The sequence below is a fragment of the Chelonoidis abingdonii genome, chromosome 1, assembly GCF_003597395.2.
Source record: "Chelonoidis abingdonii isolate Lonesome George chromosome 1, CheloAbing_2.0, whole genome shotgun sequence".
NCBI classification, from domain to species: Eukaryota; Metazoa; Chordata; order Testudines; family Testudinidae; genus Chelonoidis; species Chelonoidis abingdonii.
The window spans coordinates 324,845,532-324,863,687 of record NC_133769.1 but is presented as its reverse complement, the minus strand read 5'-3'; the positions used below and the strand labels follow the sequence as shown (position 1 = coordinate 324,863,687).

At 40.7% G+C, this 18,156-nt stretch overlaps 1 protein-coding gene across 2 annotated transcripts in view; it reads left to right on the top strand.

Moving 5' to 3' along the window:
• FRY (FRY microtubule binding protein) overlaps nucleotides 1-11,095 on the top strand; it is a 343,127-nt gene extending 332,032 nt beyond the window's left edge. Inside the window, exons 59-62 of one of the 2 annotated variants that reach the window (XM_075061648.1) lie at nucleotides 3,215-3,232; nucleotides 6,235-6,345; nucleotides 8,872-9,074; nucleotides 9,611-11,095. In XM_075061648.1, the coding sequence (XP_074917749.1) occupies nucleotides 3,215-3,232; nucleotides 6,235-6,345; nucleotides 8,872-9,074; nucleotides 9,611-9,869 (591 nt within the window). In that variant the 3' untranslated portion in view covers nucleotides 9,870-11,095. The remainder of the gene's footprint in view (nucleotides 1-3,214; nucleotides 3,233-6,234; nucleotides 6,346-8,871; nucleotides 9,075-9,610) is intronic. The other variant, XM_032795968.2, reaches the window with a different exon arrangement.
• Nucleotides 11,096-18,156: the final 7,061 nt, after the last annotated feature.

Genomic DNA, 18,156 nt, shown 5'->3' with positions numbered 1-18,156 from the left:
AATCCCCAGCTTTGCCTCCTCCCCTGAGCATGCCGCATTCCCACTCCTCCCCCCTCCCTCCCACAGGTTGTTATGCTGCAAATCAGCTTTTTGCAGCAGCAAGCACTGGGAGGAGAAGCGGGGATGCGGTGCGCTCAGGGGAGAAGGCAGAGGTGGAGGTGAGGGAGCTGCACTCATTTTTCCCCGTGGGTGCTCCAGCCCCAGAGCACCCACAGAGTCAGCACCTATGAGCAGTACTTAAACTCTTTAATGCCATTTAAAGGTTATACACAGGTCCTAGAATGCTGCTTGGCACATGAACTCCCTCTTCTGACCTTTGAACAGCTCCTCAACCCTGCCAAGCTCATCGTCAAAAGCAAGTTCCCCACAGACCAGGACACACCACCTCAAATTAGCACCAGCCCCTGCCAGAACAACAGTTGCAAAACCCTGCAGACATATCTCCACTGCTATGATGATCAATACTCCACACAACACACCTTTCATGATTCACAAGTCCTGCACATGCTTATTACAACATGTGATGCACCTCATCCAGTGCATTGAATGCCCCAATAACAACTATGTGGGTAAAACCAGTCATTTTACAAGGTGTGATTCCTACTTGATCCAATTTGGTTTAACTCCTACTGGATTAGCCACAGAAGGCTGCCTGATAAAGTAGGATTAGGAAGATCTGGAATCAAGTCTCAGTTGCAGTAAAGTTGAGCACTCACAGCAACTCTTGAAGCTAAACTAGGAACTCTGTTAATGATGTAAGTCCTCTATACTGTCTGACTACAAATGGGAAAATGCAGCCTTTAAACATGGAGTTGAATTGGCTCCTGCACCCAGCTCCTGGAAAGGAGGAATACATAGCTATTCAAAATACAGCTACAGGCTGAGCACAGTTTCTACTCCCTTCAAATCCAACAGTTACTTTGGAATATATTAGCACATGTTCTCTCTCTCTCATACTTTCCAAGGCTTGCAGCACAACATCTGAAAACAGTAGAACCAATGCTGAGGACTAGAACACCCGAACGTCATCCACTTGCTGCTGAATGCACCAGCTCCTGTGGGACTCTCCTGTGTAAATGAATGGCTAAGAATTGTATTACCTCTAAAGTGTCTGTCTAGTCTGGAGTCAGATTAGCACTTTCAGAATAATGGGGTGACTCCCATCTCTTCTTAGGACCTATAAGTACTTCCTTAAAATCACAAGAAGGCTTACCGGCATCAAACTACTTCTTTGCCATCTTTCTGTTTTAATGGCCCCGGATCTGATCTTGTCAAAACTGAAAAACTACTCTTCTCCTGAAAAAAAGATTAATCACGATTTTACTGGAGCACAGTGACTTTCTTATTTTTTCTTTCTTAGACCTATTTGAAAAATATAGGTAACACTCATCCCTACAGGGTTTTTACCATGCAGGTTTGTCAACTAATCTCTATCCTCTCTCTCACACACACACCAAGAAGATTTAGACTGGAACCTGAGAGACCTTTGAGTGCTAAAGTCATTCTGCGCAAACAGTTAAGTGGCAGGGGAAGGCAAATGAGTTCTCAGTCAAATACTGATTACCCTCTCAACTTCCAAGGAATATTACTTTTCATGCTGAGGGAGCCAGGATGAGGAATTAAAATCATTATCAAATTATAGAGCCAAATTGGGGCTGGGCATCATTAACCTAGAGAATCTTTGGAATATTTATTTAAAGAGTGGTATGTTTTCTTTCAGTGTACAGGGAGTGTTTTTTTCTCTTGAATTACTCTGTGCCCCTCTCCCCCACCCCGTGTGCGCCTCCCCCCCGCACGCACACACTTTCTTTTTGGAAGCAGTGGAGAGAAGGCAGCTTTTCTTGAACAACAGACCATGGAATTCACTCTTTTTTGGCTGCTTTCCCTCACTTTTAAAAAGTAAATTCCATGGTAGATTAGGACACACTTATTTACTGAATCAGGGATTTTTAAAAGTTCACATAAAACCTGAAGATGGTGTCAAAATTTGGAAATATATAAGTGAAATACTTTGACAAATGCAAATCAGTGTAGTTCTGAATTTACTGGCACGGTAGTCTGTCTTATCTCTTCCTGTTTGATCTTATATTTAGTTGTACAAGGCTTAATTACATAAACTGCATGGAATTTGACCAATAATGTCAAAGGCTTAATGTTAACCACCACAAAAGCCAGCACATTTAGAGCTTAGTCTGCCATTCAGTCATTAACTCATCCCATTGTATAGAGAGGTAATGTAGGAAACTGGGCAAGCTTAAATTCATATATGCTTTAATATCAAAGCACAATGGGATGAGGATAGGGCTGAATTCCTTTGCTTTGGCAATGTCAAGATAGTCCCTTAGCATTTAACTTATTTGTATTTGCCTTCTTTGTTTTTAAATAATAATATAAAATATAACAATTACAAATGTTCATTAACATCATTGCATGTGCACTGACATCACATTGCTGGGAAGATGTCAGTGTAGGTTTATGCGAGAGTAAAACTGATGACATGATGGTTTTATAGACCTGATATGGCACCTCGACAAAATGGTGAAAGCTGTATTAGAAATGCATAGACCGATATATTAGAGTGAACATTAGCTCCTGGGAAAAGGAAAAGAGAGCATCTCTCCTTTTTCAGGGAGGAGACTTTCTTTAAGTTCGGACTTTAAAATAAATCACAACTTAAAAGTTATACACAAAACTTTTCAGTTCTAAAATGCCCCACAGGGTTTTTAATGGAAATAGTATTTGACCTTATACGGCCATATAACACAACATTTTTGCTTCAGTTCTGTTAACGATTTGAAACTACTGCATAAACTTTTGAGAAATTCTGTGCTATGAATTCTTTGTCCATAATAAAAAGACCAAACTTAGCCAAATTTATTCATTTAAAAATCATTAAGCAGTGGAAACTTTGATGGTATAATTTCCTGGTTTTTGGAAATACACTCTGGGAGAAATTGGGACTAATAAATGTCAAAATCTAACTGATTTCAGTTAGTTTGTAATTTACCATTAGGAGTAACGCTTGGTTTTAATGAGAATGCTGTGCATGATGTGTGGGTGGTACATTTTCAACCACTTAGCAAACTGAGGCAAGCAATGCTAATATTGTTGACAGTTAAGCTATTAAAGAAAGGCTGTGCTTTCTACTGCATGCATTACACTGACACTATACTTTCTTTCCTTTCCTTTTTCCTGTGCCATGCTTGCTGTGTAGCAAATGGAATCTCTTGCAGTAAGTTGAAGTTCTTTCATATTCTTTGTCCATCTAGAGATGGACTAATGCAGCCTGGTTTTACTGGTTTTTTGTTTTCTTTTTATCTCTTGGCATGTTTTCCCTTTTTCTTTCCATTTTTTCCTTAGCACTTTTGATTCAACATGTTATTATTAAAATAAGTAACTAAGTTGTGTTTTGAGTCACTTTTCTCTTGAAGCAGAAATCTAAGCTACTATTACAAATTCTGGCATTGTCACACACCACTTAGAACAGCTCTTTCAATTAAGTTTGAATGTGAGTCAGTCTTGTTTAACAGTCCAGACTCTAAGTAGCTTTAATAAGCTAGAATGGAGAGCTGAAGTGGTTATTTTAAAACTTGTAATGTTTCAATATATCTTTGTGAAACATTGGAAATACTAATTTTAAATTAGGTTTTAAAATGTTTTCATCATATCCTAATTTGAACAATTTCACCATGTTGTTATTTCAATAAGTATCCACAAATAAAAAAAAGTAAGCTGCATGATACAATAGTTAACTGCTGAATATATCAAACTTACATTTAATTCATATTAGTTTAGTTTTGCACAATTATGTTAGCTTAATCTAGTAGTCAGAAGGGAAAAACTGAATGTTAAAACTATAGTATTGTCTATCCTAAAGGTTCAAAAATCACAAGTTAACCCCTCAAAATCATGAGATTTTTTTAAAATGTTATATTGTGTTTTTTGGTCTGTGTTTGATTTTTGAATTCTGCCCACTTGTCCCCAGTGCATGTGTGACAATAACTGTGGCTCACTCTCCCAAACTGATTGGGTAAAATGATTTTGCCCCTGCAGCAAGAATCACCCTGTATCTGTTCATTCCCCTGCCCAGGAATTAATTCTGCCTTCCCAATCCCCAAATCAGTTCTGTCGCCTTACCAGAGCTGCCTGTCACATTAATTCTGCTCATCCCCAGTTTTGACTACTCAAATTACCCCTTCAGTTCTGCCCTCACATCTGCCCCGCTGTCACATCAGTTCTGCACCTAGGGTGACCAGACAGCAAATGTGAAAAATCGGGACAGGGATCGGGGGTAATAGAAGCCTATATAAAAAAAAAGACCCAAAAATTGGGACTGTCCCTATAAAATCGGGACATCTGGCCACCCTATCTGCACCCCACCCCCAAGCCTCAGCTCTGCTCCTTCTGCAGCTACTGGTGTGGGGGTGGAGGCAGCTGCAGTAGGTTTCTTCTTCTCTCCTTTGCCAGGCCGAGTGTTGCAAGGAGAGAGCAAGTTGTTCCCAGGAGGGAAGGAGGGAGTGGAGCCATCCTAAGCTAATGGGATTTTTCTGTTCCTTCCTCCCCACTTTTGTGAGAATGGTTCCTGCGGGCACAGGGGGGAAAGCTCTGCCTGCTTTCTGTAGCAGCTCTAGCTGGCTGCTGTTCCCCAGGAAGTGAGCATGTGGGGAAGGCAGCCAGTCAGGGGGGTTCTCCCTCCAGGTAGTGCTGAAATTCACCAGAGGGCAGGAGCTTCTCTTGTCATTGCGAGACTGGCTCCAACTCTGGCCAAACTCTTGTGACTTGTGGAGATATTGCAACTTGCAATTTGCAAGGGTTGGTAACACTCTGTGATTAAATCAGAACCTTGTTTCTAACTAATTGCTGGTTACAAATTACAGAAGTATCAAACTTAATCTCTCATGTGGGAGATGGGGAAGAAGCACTTTGCACTGCCATCAAGTGATTTCATCATGTAACACTCAGAATGAGCTGTGTTCAGCCCTCCTTGTTCTAATAAAGAGTTGACATAATACTGGTTTGGGGTAGAGTTGGTGAAATGGACAATGTCTCATAAAACCTTTTGTGATGTATTTTTTGTTAACAAGCTTCTAAAGCAACAAAAGCAGCCACTGAGATTATGTCTAGGCACAAGTCCTTTTGGTCTAGGCACAAGTCCTTTTGAAGCTTTAAAAGTTTTGTTTTTTCTTTTAAAAAGTCTCTAAGACAAATCATTCCCTGCACAAGTTAATGCTTCCTGCATGAGAGACAGGAAGCTCCTTGAATTTGGATTCAAAGCATTTCCACCTCATAGTTCAGTCAGAGACACAGAATTTGGCCCCTGGTCCACCTTTAGAGTTAGCAGAGGGTTCAGAACCCTAAAACCCACACTCTTGGGAAAGCCACAACTCCAAGTCCCTCTGCTCCTCTGAACCTCATAACTGCTATAGCCGTTCCATGATACCTTGGTATCCTCAGTCTCCCCTTGGGGATGGAGTTGCACATCGTGTTAAGAGAATCATTTTAAGTTAATATTCCTGGGGCAATATTAACTTAAGATGGCAGGAATGATACCACAGAGACCAGAACTCCCCTTACCTATGGAACTTGATCCCCACCCCGGAGTACATCAAGGTTGAGGAAAAAGGGGTTTATGTGGCAGAACCAGCACTTCCTACCTCCCCCACACATTCTGTGTCCACATAATTGGATTCATTGCTTTTTGTTCCTTTCCACTCACAGAAGCAGAAGGGAGCATTTAGCTCAATTGGAGCACTGCCTTGTTATCCTTATTATCGTTTATTACTTGTATTATCATAGCACCTAGCAGTCCGGTCATGGGACAGGACCTCAGTTTGGATTTCCTTTCTCTCAGAAGACATCTCTCTGCCCACTTTTGAATTTTAAAAGCATTAGATATATATGTAAGTTACTACTCCTCTACTCCTAAGTTTCCCCATCTGTAAAATGAGGATGATGATACTGACCTCCTTTTTAAAGCACTTTGACATCTACTGATGAAAAGTGCTATATAAGAGCTAGGAATTATTATTCGGAACTGTGACCAGCTACAGACAAAACAATATCGTGGGTGTTTTCACTCTGATATGTGATCATAGTTTAGTAAAATCATGCCAACCAGCTACCAGAGAAACAGTAATAGATATATCCCCAAATATATTTTATTGGCTGCACAAAAATGACCCAAAATCTGCTGCTCATTATTAATGTTTTCTCCTCCTATACATCTTTCCTTAGCAATTGGAACTGTGTCAGAGATTATATAAGCTCCACTTCCAGCTGCTGTTGCTTTTTCAGTCGTACTGTAAACTCATTGGACAGGTGCATGAAGTTAGTTCCATGCCAGAGGTATGTCATAAGCACAACCAAGTCTTCTACTAAAATAATCACTGTATCTCTGCTGCTTTTACTGTATCTTTGTATTTTTATTACTAAATGGTTTCACCAAAAATTAATTATTAACCTGAACTATGGGTCTCCAAACTACATGTTTCGGTAACACTCCTTTGTCTGAATTAAAATGTGTTTGGGAATTCTGCACTGTATGTAAAAGACAGTACAGTGATTCAAAGTTTGAGTTCTTTTATGCAGTCAGTCTTCAATGGTAATTTCAGTAATTTCCATGGTAATGAGTGAGAATACTTAATTAGGCCCAGTCCTGCAGAAATTTACTCAAATGCTTAATTTAACATGTTGGGATTATTCATACACCTCTACCCCTATATAATGCAACCCGATATAACATTAATTTGGATATAATGCGGTAAAGCAGTGCTCCAGGGGGGCGGGGCTGCACACTCCAGTGGATCAAAGCAAGTTCAATACAACGTGGTTTCATCTATAACGCGGTAAGATTTTTTGTCTCCGAGGACAGTGTTATATCGGGGTAGAGGTGCACTATGTAAAATTAAGTAAGTGCATAAGTCTTTATAGGATCAAAGACAATTTTCAGGGAAATTGACCTTGCTTCCATTGTCTGGAAATGATTCTTATTCTAGGGCATGGTTGACGTTAGTTGGACTTTGTGGCCAGATCTACACTAGGAGCACTTTGCCACTATAACTATACCAGCAAAGTGCTCCTAGTGGATGCAGTTTATACTGGCGATACTGCACTTTTGCTTATTCCAGACCCCCGAATGAAATAAAAAGCTTCCAGTGTAGATATAATTATACCAGCAAAAGTACATTTTTTCTGGTGTAACTGAGTCTACACTGCAGCTTTCCCAGAGCAGCTGTCTCAGTCAGGGATCACACCTCTTCACACCCCTGACTGACAGAGCTATGCTGGCAGAAGTCTGTAGTATAGCTTGACCTTAAGCTTGCATTGTAAGTGTTCATGCCGTACCTCTTTTGTGGATTCACAAAGGTCTCCAGTCTCTACTGCTCTTGATCTGACTCCATCCAAGAGTACGAATTTCACTTAAAAGAAAAAATATTAAAATTATAATGTACGAAGAAATATATCATCATAGTCATTTAATTTTAATTTGATTCATAAAGATTGTATCGCTTGTTTTAGAAAATGTTTCCTAAAATTTCTCACTAGATCTTTGAGATATAGTAGTTCTAAAACCATGACACTCAAATGGTCTATTTTGAGCTTGATAGCTGGCCATTTCTCTTCAGATATTTCTACACAGATTACTTTTTTAAAATGCTTCACATCAGCAGGTTTTGGAGGCAAATATATTCTCATAAATATTCCAAAACACATAATATATTAAGAAACGGTATTTTTCATGTAACCACTATATATTCTGTGGTCATCACTTAAGAGCAGATGATAAAATAAATTATACCATATGTTTTTCTCCTTGTAAAAATGTGTTATATATGAAAGTAGTGGGAAAGAACTAGCGCTTTTAATATGATTGTATTGTTAGAACAAGAAGTTTCAGATTGTAAAGTATATACAGTAAGTAGTTGCAGATTCTGTAGCAATTGGGGATTGTTTAATTTATATAGTTATTGGTTTAATTCAAGTGTGATTGTGGTGTGGACACTACACTCAATCTGAATATTACTATATCTTTATCTTGAGAAGCTGCTGCAAAGTATATTTTGTAATATTGCTAAGCTATTCTCTTTGATGGTAATGGATCGTATTGCAAAGGACAGTTATTAGGACTCTAATACCATGAATGGTAAATTTAATTTTTTAAGATCTTAGTAATTTTTTTAGTAGAGGGTTGATTTTGTAAACATATTTTAGCACAATACCTGAGGTTAATGAGTGAATCAATGGGATCATTTGTTACAATGGATGCAACCTACAGAATGGAAAAAAACAATTGGAGGAATAGTTTTAATCATGAAAGTAGCATGTTTTGCTGGATACATTAATTATTATTTAAAAGAAATAGCCACGGTCAGTTGCTGTCACAGTCAATAGAACATGTTTATCACATGTTGTCATGTTCTGTTACATCCTTAGAACCAAATTAAGGCATTGTGAATTGTCTATCTTTTACCACGTTAAATTTTCTGTCCAGTAAAAGGGTTACACAATTACTATCCTGTTAGATATGCTGTCCAGTAAAAGGGTTACACAATTACTATCCTGTGAGATATGCTATATTTTGAAAGCTAGATGTGTTCTGATATGTTAAAGGCCAAATGCAAAGCAGAGGATTGAATAAAGAATAAAAATAAGATATTTTCAGTTTGTGTACAGTAGATGCATATACTGTACACACCAATGAGAAAATTTTTGCCATTGAGATGGAGAAGTGTTGTTTTTGTATTAAAAGGATGTTTGTTGACAAGCAACAAGTAATTCTAATATGATGATAGAGCTGATCTGAAATGTATTGCTGCTTCTTGATACAAAAGGAAAATATAAATATGTTTATCAATTCTTGTCTTTGAACAGCTCCTAAATATGTCAAGAGAACTGAGTGAATTAAAGAAAAATCTTAAAGATGCTACTGCTGCTATTGCAGCTGATCCTCTAAATATGGAAGCTGCCTTATCTGAGCCCACATTCAGTTCTACAGAAGCAGCCATTCAATCCATGTTGGAGTGTTTAAAAAGCAATGAACTTGGTAAAGCTTTACTACAAATAAGAGAATGCAGGCAAGTTTTCCCACATGATTTATACTAAACCGTCACATATTAAAAATGCATGTTTTTATCGGTTTCCTAAGTGCATTGTTTCTCCAGCAAGAACATTTAAGTGATATCTTGAGTAACTTTGGGGATGTTAATACTAGATCAAACAAAACTCATTATCCTAATTTCTTAAATTATAGTATAGATCAAAAGTACTGCAGTGAAATTGATTTTGAAAATTAATTCACTTGTAGGACCAGATCCTCAGCAGGTGTAAATCATTAGTTTACACCAGCTAAGGATCCAGCCCATTGTCTTTTCCATTTCTTTGTATGAGTTTTCATTTTCTGGTTTTATATGATGGGGCTTGCATTTCATATGGTATGTGAATTCAGTGTCTAATATTCTGGGTCTGATTAACAAGTACGTGTTGTGAAATTATTTAGTTCCAGTATAATTATAGATATGTAGAAAATACAATTGATGTATATATCTGTGTCAAATATCATCCCACCAAACAAGTAATAACATAAATATGCTTTCCATTGGTTGCACTGCAGGAGTTTGTGGCCAAATGACATCTTTGGAAGCAATTCTGATGATGAGGTCCAGACACTACTGAATATTTACTTCCGGCATCAAACACTGGGCCAGACTGGCACTTATGCACTAGTGGGCTCCAACCAGAGCCTCACTGAAATCTGTACCAAACTAATGGAGCTGAATATAGAGATTCGCGACATGATTCGCAGAGCTCAGAGTTACCGGGTCATCAATACTTTTCTTCCAGACGCCAGTGTTTCCGGCACAAGTCTCTGACAGGAGTCTTGTGTCCCCTTTCTCTTTCAAGCTGGGAGTGCTGCCCTGCTGGAGTGAGGTGGTTCAGTGTCTTCTCAGCCTTAGAAAAGTTTGGTCAAGCTGTACTAACTCTTGTTACATTTAGGACTTCTTCTAAAAAGAGGTGGGCAGAACTTCAAATGTGTAGCAATACTGTAAGGACAAAGGAAGCATAGACTATCCAGGACAGAATCCTTTGTTCTGTGTTGCACAAAAATTGGTTAGCATTTCACTGAGCAACTGCAACTCACTACTGAAGAAGTGACTTCCATTGCATACCAAAGCCTACTACACTGAACAGTACTTCCTTTGTAGAAAATTATTTTAGATTGGCAAAAGTGCAATGTTTCCTTCACTATAGAATATTTTTTCTTATAAAACGTGAACATTTTTTCTCTTTTTTGTGTTGTTTGGTTGAGCGAAAGCTGGGCAAAATGAAGCTGGCCACAGAACATTGCAAAATTGGTCGAAAGCCGAGAGCCTGTGTATATGAAACAAATTGTAAATGGACTACAATTCACTGTACACTGTAATTTGAATAGATTACTGTATCTTAAAACAATGAGCTGCTATGAAGTACATTTCCTAATGTTGCTAGGCTACTGTTTCTGAAGGTACTGGATCATATTGCAGAGGTCTGTTCTTAGGCCCTGAATGCCATGAATGGTCTAGGTAGATTTTCCCTTTTTTTTCTTTCTTCTTTTCGTTAAGGACATTGGCTTCTTTTTACTAGAAGGTTGCTTTTATTAATATATTTATACTATTAAAGGATGGTTGATCTGATTTACCTTACCATTTTGTAGGAAAAAGTCACATCACATATTCTAAAATCTTTTGAACTCTCACGCATGCATATTTTTATTTAATATAAATTTGGACTATAAAATTTAAAATATTAATGTGAAATGCAAGTTCTCATTTTACGTTCTTAAAAAGATGTCTTATTTAATTTGTTATATATATATATAACATAATATATAATATATATAACATATATAATATAAGTCATTCTTGTATGTTTTTGTTTCCTTACATTTAACTGCTGTTAAATGTGTGCATGTAAATTTGTTGCACATCTGAGACACACTTATTCAGACATTATATAACTTATTCAGGCTGTAAATACACTTAGTTTTTTGTGAAGTAACTTTGGTTGATATTTTGATCAGTACATTCATTTAACTAAAATATAAAAGTCATGTATCACATCTGCGTATGTGCTGATTGGGTTGCTGAGGATCTTGTTCTTGACTGAGGCTACAATACTGACTCAAGCTATTAATAACATCCAGACACTGAAATGTTCATAATTATTTCCTTCTGAAAAGTCTAAGCCCATTATACAGAAAGAAAATGTAAGATATCTGTATTTTGTTCCTTAGCAATAACATGTACCGGGGAAGAGCAAATTGACTGCAGATTTGAAAAAAAAAAGTTTCTAAAATCTCATGGTTTAAAGTTCAGTTCTGAGAAGTGACTATGACTGTAGCACTGTGGCCTTCCAGTTTTGTGTCTGAAAGATTTCCATCTCAGCTCTTCTTAGTTTACAGGTACTAACACCTTCCAACTGGCAGCGTTGCCAGTTCAATCTGGCATCTGAGAGTCAAGTAGCATTTCTTCCTTTGAACACACAATGACGTGCCACCCTTTTCTTATTCCTTGGTTCCACAGCTGTAACTGATTGGTCCTGTAACTGGAACTTGGTAAACAACTGTGCTGCTGCACGAAAAGATATATAATCCATCTCTCAGCTCTGTTGACCCTGCAGGGCTACAAGTACTAAACTGACTGGACCACAACTAAAGGTGGGGCAGAATTTGTGTGGGCTTACCCAAAGTAGGACAGCTCTGGTTTGTGGTTACCCAAAGAAGAACAGCTCTGGTTTGTGGTTGTGGGGAGGGAGAGGAAGAAGGTCAGAAACTGCTGCAAAAGGTGCTCGGTGGTCAACTTTACAGCAATGACTCAACCCTGGGAATGTGCATAAAGGTACAAAACCTGGGTGAGGCAAGTCTCTATGTGAAAGCAGCAAGGAAGTCAGCAGAACAGAAACAGGTTGGGGCTTTAACGCTTGCTGCAGGACCATGTGGCAGCAGCATGGCCCCAAGACAGCAGGGCTCCTGAAAAGCAGCAAACAGCACTGGAAACAGCATGGTTCCAGGGGCACAGAGAAGGGTACGTTCAGGAAAATGGGGGGTATTACTCCCCTCCCCCGGCCCCAGAGACAAGGAAGGGCAGGCACAGGCAAAGGGGACAGTGAAAAGAAAGGGAACTAGTGTCCCCTGCCCCAGGTACTTCCACCCATAGGTAGACTGGAAGCTGCAACAGGGAGGGTGAACTTGCAAGGAGGTGAAGCAATCAACCTTTGCCAAGCAAGGAATTCAATGTACATTGGGGAGGGGGGGAAGCACTCAGCATGGTGGATGACTCAGCACCTAGGAAGGAGGAGTTATAAACATCAGCATGGGTTTGGCCCCTCCTCTCATTTCACTTGGAGCAAGTGGGTGTCTCCTGGGAGGGGGAGGGGGCAAGGGACAATTAACATGGGGGGGAGGAGAGACAGAAGAAGGCACGGGTAATGTATCTGTTTCATGAGTGTGTGCTGCTTGCTGCTCATGTGCCTATACCTTTGCTGGAAAGGGGACAGGCACAGACAGGGCAGCCCAAAGGGAGCCCAGGAACTGGAAGGAAACCCAGACAGACAGTACTGCAGCAGGGGCAAGGGGGTTTACAAGTACGAGGACTGCTACTGCTCAGGATGGTGTGTTTAATAACCCAAGGCATAACCCAAGGCAGCCTCATGGACTAAGGGAGGCAAATGATCATAGGAAAGTGTCCATGCACTCAGGTGAGCGGGCTGTGTGCATTAATGGGGTGGTTTGCTAAGATGTGCAGCAAATGGTCAGTGATGATGTTTCTGAGGTTTTCTCCACAGCATTACAATGCTTCAAAGGGCACACGGTCACCTAAAAAACCAGGATGTTTTCTTCCACCTAACACAAGGGATGGTGGTAATGCTGATCCTGGGGGTGAGTGTAATCTAAACCACACAGAGGTTGGGGAAATGGTTGGCAGAGATGGTATCTGGCCTTCCAGCCTGGCAAAGGATGGTAGTTGCAGGGGCCACAGCCAGGTGCAGGGACCATGCTTAACCAGTCACTCATTGAGTTCACCTAAGGGGAACAGGAGTCAGTTGACTGGGGTATTAAATACTCTGGGCCAGGAGTGGAAGGTTGAGAAGCCTGGGCAGACCCACCTAGGGGTTGCACCTTCGGGGGATGGGAGGGGGAGTGATGGTATTAGCTGCTGAAAGCTAATTTGCATTTACAACAGCAGCTTCAGGCAGCTAGATATGAGGGGTCTGCACAGGGTGACAGGGTAGGCCCAGCATGGGCTCAAGTTTCAGCAGCAGGACAAGGATGTGGCACATGGCAACTCATCAGCCATCAGGGCATGTAACTGCAGGGAACAGGGTAAACCCTCCCAGGGGGGCCTATAGGGGAGCAGGACTCTGCAGTATTGTTATGCTGGGGTAGCTTACCCGATGGGAGTTCACCTACTCAGTGCAACTAAATATAGAATCGTCACGGGCAATTTGTGCGTGTAATATCCTTGTGGCACAGGAAGGTGTTCACAGACAGTACACATGGACAAAGCAAGCAAAACAGTGAACTGCCCAAGATGCCACGGGTGCCTAGAACATGAAAAAATGAGGAGGCTGCCCTCATCATCTAGGCAGGTGTTATGGTACAGGTCTAGCCAGACAGCAACCCAGTCTTTAATTATACAAATATAATTAGGTGGGCACCTAATATGTTTGGAGGCATGTCATAAGCAGTTTCCATTAATGGCAGCAACACAAACTGGAATAAGGTGGCATCACACACTATGGTTCAGGGGCATAACACCAAGGGTGCCAGGGGGTTATTCATACCGCAACAAACCTGAAAAGGGCCCGAGCCCTAATAGTGTTTCCTGGGCATTTAATAAGGGTGGTTGTTTAAGATGCCTACCACCAGCAATTTTATTTCGACAAGACTATGCCCATGGTATCCTGTGCAGCTTTTCAGAAATTTAGTACAGTGTTGCAGTCAGTGGGACTAATCATAGATTATTAGAGTTGGCAGGGACCTCAAGAGATCATGTAGTCCAACCCCCTACTCAAAGCAGGACCATTCCCCAAATGGCCCCCTCAAGGATTGAATTCACAACCCTGGGTTTAGCAGGCCAGTGCTCAAACCACTGAGCTATCCCTCCTCCCCAGGATAGTAGTGCATTAATTGCACAATTTTTGTTTGCAGAGCGAACTGGGTCAAATGAGTGTTTTCACCTGTTGGACACATTTCAGGCCCTGGCTAAATAGTTGGGGAAATACCTAGCAAAGGACAAAACAGAAGGCCCTTTTCGAGACATTAACCTACCTGGGCTTTGAGCTGAACTTTGCTTGTAGGGTTGTTGCCCTGGGGTGGGCTTTTGGTGCCTGGCTGGCAGTGGCACCAGCTGGCATAGCCAGACCACACAATTACATATGAGTCACTATACAGATGTAGTAAGACTTGTGGGTCTGGAAAAGTTTTCTAAATAAATTTAAAGGGGTATCATTGTGGAGGTACAAATAGTTGTTAATTTGGGTTTAATATATGGGTGTGCTGTTGTTGCAACAACATGGCAGGGGTACAGGTTATCAATAGCCAAACTTTCAGATCGCACAGGATTAGAAAGTTGGTAAGGGTATTTGTTCTCCAATGCTTAACCTTCAATATTTTGTTTTTTCTTCCAAGCATGTGCCAGGCATGGATAATGGCATAGCAGACATCTTGTCTCATTTCCAGTTTGCCGTGCGCTCTCTGGAACCTCGGAATGTCATGTGCTTGGTGAAATGCAGATTTTTTTGACTCTAGACTTTATTTTGTTTTCTTTTAAGGAGTCTTGTCAATACAAGAATCCAGAGAATGGGTCACCTATGCGGCCCTCCGTTAAGAGCGGTTGCCGCATTACCAGATCAAGGACAATGCAGCTGCTGGTGTCCCTTGTGGATCACACATGGGACAGTGAGTTCTTTCTCCCCAGTAGGGCTGCTAGCCATGAGGCCATTTGCAGATGTCTGGGAACCCGGCAGGGTTGTGGGGAGGCAGCCAAGCAAATGCTGGCACCTGCTTGCGGTGGATGTTCAGTGCAGGTACTCCATAGGGAGGGCAGGCAGTGACCCGATAAATGTCCTGGTAAAGGGCTTAAAAGGAGGTACTGGATAAAGAAAAAGAATGGGGGAGGAGGTTCTGGGACTCCATGACTGGTACAGCAGGGTGCCAACACCCCTCCCCCACCAGTTCTCATAGCCCTTCTTAAGCCTCTTGCGAGGCTGGTGGATTGTAAAGTCCAAACCACAGGTCAGCTGGGGGACCTAGATGGAAACAAAGTGGGGCTGGTAGAAGCCCTGGAGAATTGATGTGAATAAGCATGGGTTAAACAAAGGGTGGCTGGTGGAAGCCCTGGAGAATTGATGTGAATAAGGATGGATTTGCCTGCACTGTACACTTTATCTGCCGGGTAGTCCCAGACATCTATGTATCTATCTATATAAGAAAGTTGGGGCCTGATTAAAATCCATAACAAGTCTCCTGTCCTTCTTGCGGTGTAGCCAGACAAAAAACTCCACTTCTAACTGTATGACTGAATAGATACAGGGAAAAAGTCTGTTCAGGAAGAAATGCTGTTATACATAGTAATTTTTTTCAGAGTACAAACATTTTAAAGGTAATGGAAAACAAGATACCAAATCTCAGCTATATATTTCATTTCTAAGTACTGTTTTATTTCAGCCCACAATTTTATAGCCATCTGGGATTTTTGTGATTAAATAGGGATCTCAATTTGCATCTATGTGAATGTGGATGCAGGTATTGAGGCCGGTTACTGGGACCTTGTTTTCCTGAGTGAACTTATATTCTACAGTAAAAGGAACTTGGTTTTAGCCATTAGAACCCTTAGAAGAAATAGACGTTGGAGCTGGAGCGGTAGAAAATTTAATTAATCACATTCTCCCTTGTCTGCCCATTTACTCTTAAAATTACCAGTCCCCTCTGAATAACAAATGTTAGAATTTTCCCTTCAAATCCCCACTGCCAGCTGACTATACTGTGTGACTGAATGCAATTCCCACAATGGAACACCTACTCTTGCTACTGTTTCAAATTAAATCTCCTTGAAGGAGCATCTATTGAATGGTGCACTTTTTCTAAACTGCAAAAATAGTTTGGGGGAGAAGTAGGTACTATCATACAGGAAAACTTTATTATTCTGTAAAGAAAACGTGGTACCACTGGGTAAAATTTAGTCAAGTTAATGGCAATGGTGATGATAGCCAAACTGCATATCTGTTTAATGAACCTTCCTGAAAGGCTAAAAATAGAAATGACAATCCTATCCTTTCCCCCCCTCCTACTTTCCTTCTTGGGTTTGGAAAATAACTCAGCAACAATGGAGTTAATGTCAATGCTATAACTATTACACACAGATCCTCTGGCAGAGCAAGAATTTAATACATGAAATTAAGATCCTGGACTCTACAGGACCTCACTCTAATCACTTCTGCCCTTGATCTTAACTGTTGTGACTAGGTCAATGTACAGACACATTGGAACCCAGCCCCCTACCCGAGTGATACCTGCAGCATGGGACCTGTCTTAGTCAGAAATGCTCTTTGTGAAGACAGGTTTTGCAATATCCTTATTTTTGTCACTTCACTAAGGAAAGAGGAGTTCTAGACTTCCCAGCACAACTGAGTTTTTCTACCGGTGCCGCAGCAATTACCAGAGCCACACTAAACAGAATCAAGCACCACAACTACTCTGAAGGCAAACTGAAGCTTTTGGTATAGGAATTTAGTGTGGGATTCCAGCCAATGTTAAGAACTGCCTTCTGTCAAGTTATTAGTGACTTCTTCAGTTATGAACTGAGGTAAGTTACTTGGACATGTGCTCCCTGCACTCATGGCCTGGATACATAGCTTGAAGTCACTCAACTGCAATAATGAACTTCTATTACTTGTGGTATATTCATACTCCCTTTTAGTTGGCAAGATATTACCTATTCCTTATATAGCTTAAGTCCTTTATGTGTAGTCTGTACAAAAGTATGCACTCAAGACTGATGTAGGAGTTTTAATTTAACAGACAGTAATTAGTGCTTCTGTATAGTAATTCTGAGGTTTTGTGAAGTGGATTGAAGATTGTTTACCAACATGCTCTAACTGTTGAGATTTGTGCTTTGATCATATCCCCCATTATTTTGGGTACAAGTTGTTTTGTCTCCCCACTCAGAAAGTTTTAGCATTTTTGTTAATTGTCAGATCAATTTTTCCCTTTCAGTATGTTGTGCTGTGTTCAAAACCATCTTGAACCCTTGGTAACTCAGTTTAGGAACAGATATCAGAAAGAACTGAGAAGATTCCAACAGCCAGCCTAAGGTACAGACCATTGATTCATTCTCTAGAACAGCAGTTCTCAGACTGTGCGTTGGGACCCCTAAGTGGGTCACAACCCCATTTTAATGCGGTCACCAGGGCTGGCTTAGACTTGCTAGGGCCTGGGAACAAAACTGAAACCCGAACCCCACCGTCCTAGGCAAAAGCCCAAGCCTGAAGGCTTCAGTCCTAGGCAGTGGGGCTCAGGTTACAGGCCTCCTGCCTGGGGTTGAAGCCCTTGTGGCTTTGGCCCCCCTGCCCCCCTCTTGCGGTTGTGTAGTAGGTTGTTGTCAGAAGGGGGTCACGATGCAAAGAAATTTGAGAACCCCTACTCTAGAAGATCTTCTGCTTCTCAGTAGTTGACGCCAGGGTTAGTCATGCAGTCATCCTAGACTTTATACTGTGGATCAAGAGGCCTTTTGATTCCTCTGGTCTTCCTGTTGCAATAGTTTTAGTATAGCATGGACTCTCATCCCAGGTAGACTTTTTTTAAAGCTAGTAGGCTAAATTACCTTTTACCCTCCTTCAGATATCTCCAGTGTAGGTCAGAAAGATGTTAATCTTCAGAATGATAATGAATCCCTCCCATGCTAAGGCAGGATTAAGTTTAAAAAAAAATGTAAATCAAATGCAGAGTTTTATTCAACTTTATTTACAATGTATACTGTAAAGTTACAAAGCATCTTGCAATTCATAAAAAAATCTTTAATCCAGTATCCAATGCCAGGTCAAAAGTCTAATGTCAAAGCCAAGTAACAAAGACTGACAAAGTGCTAAATAGAAAAGGGTACAAGTTAAGACAGCCGCAGA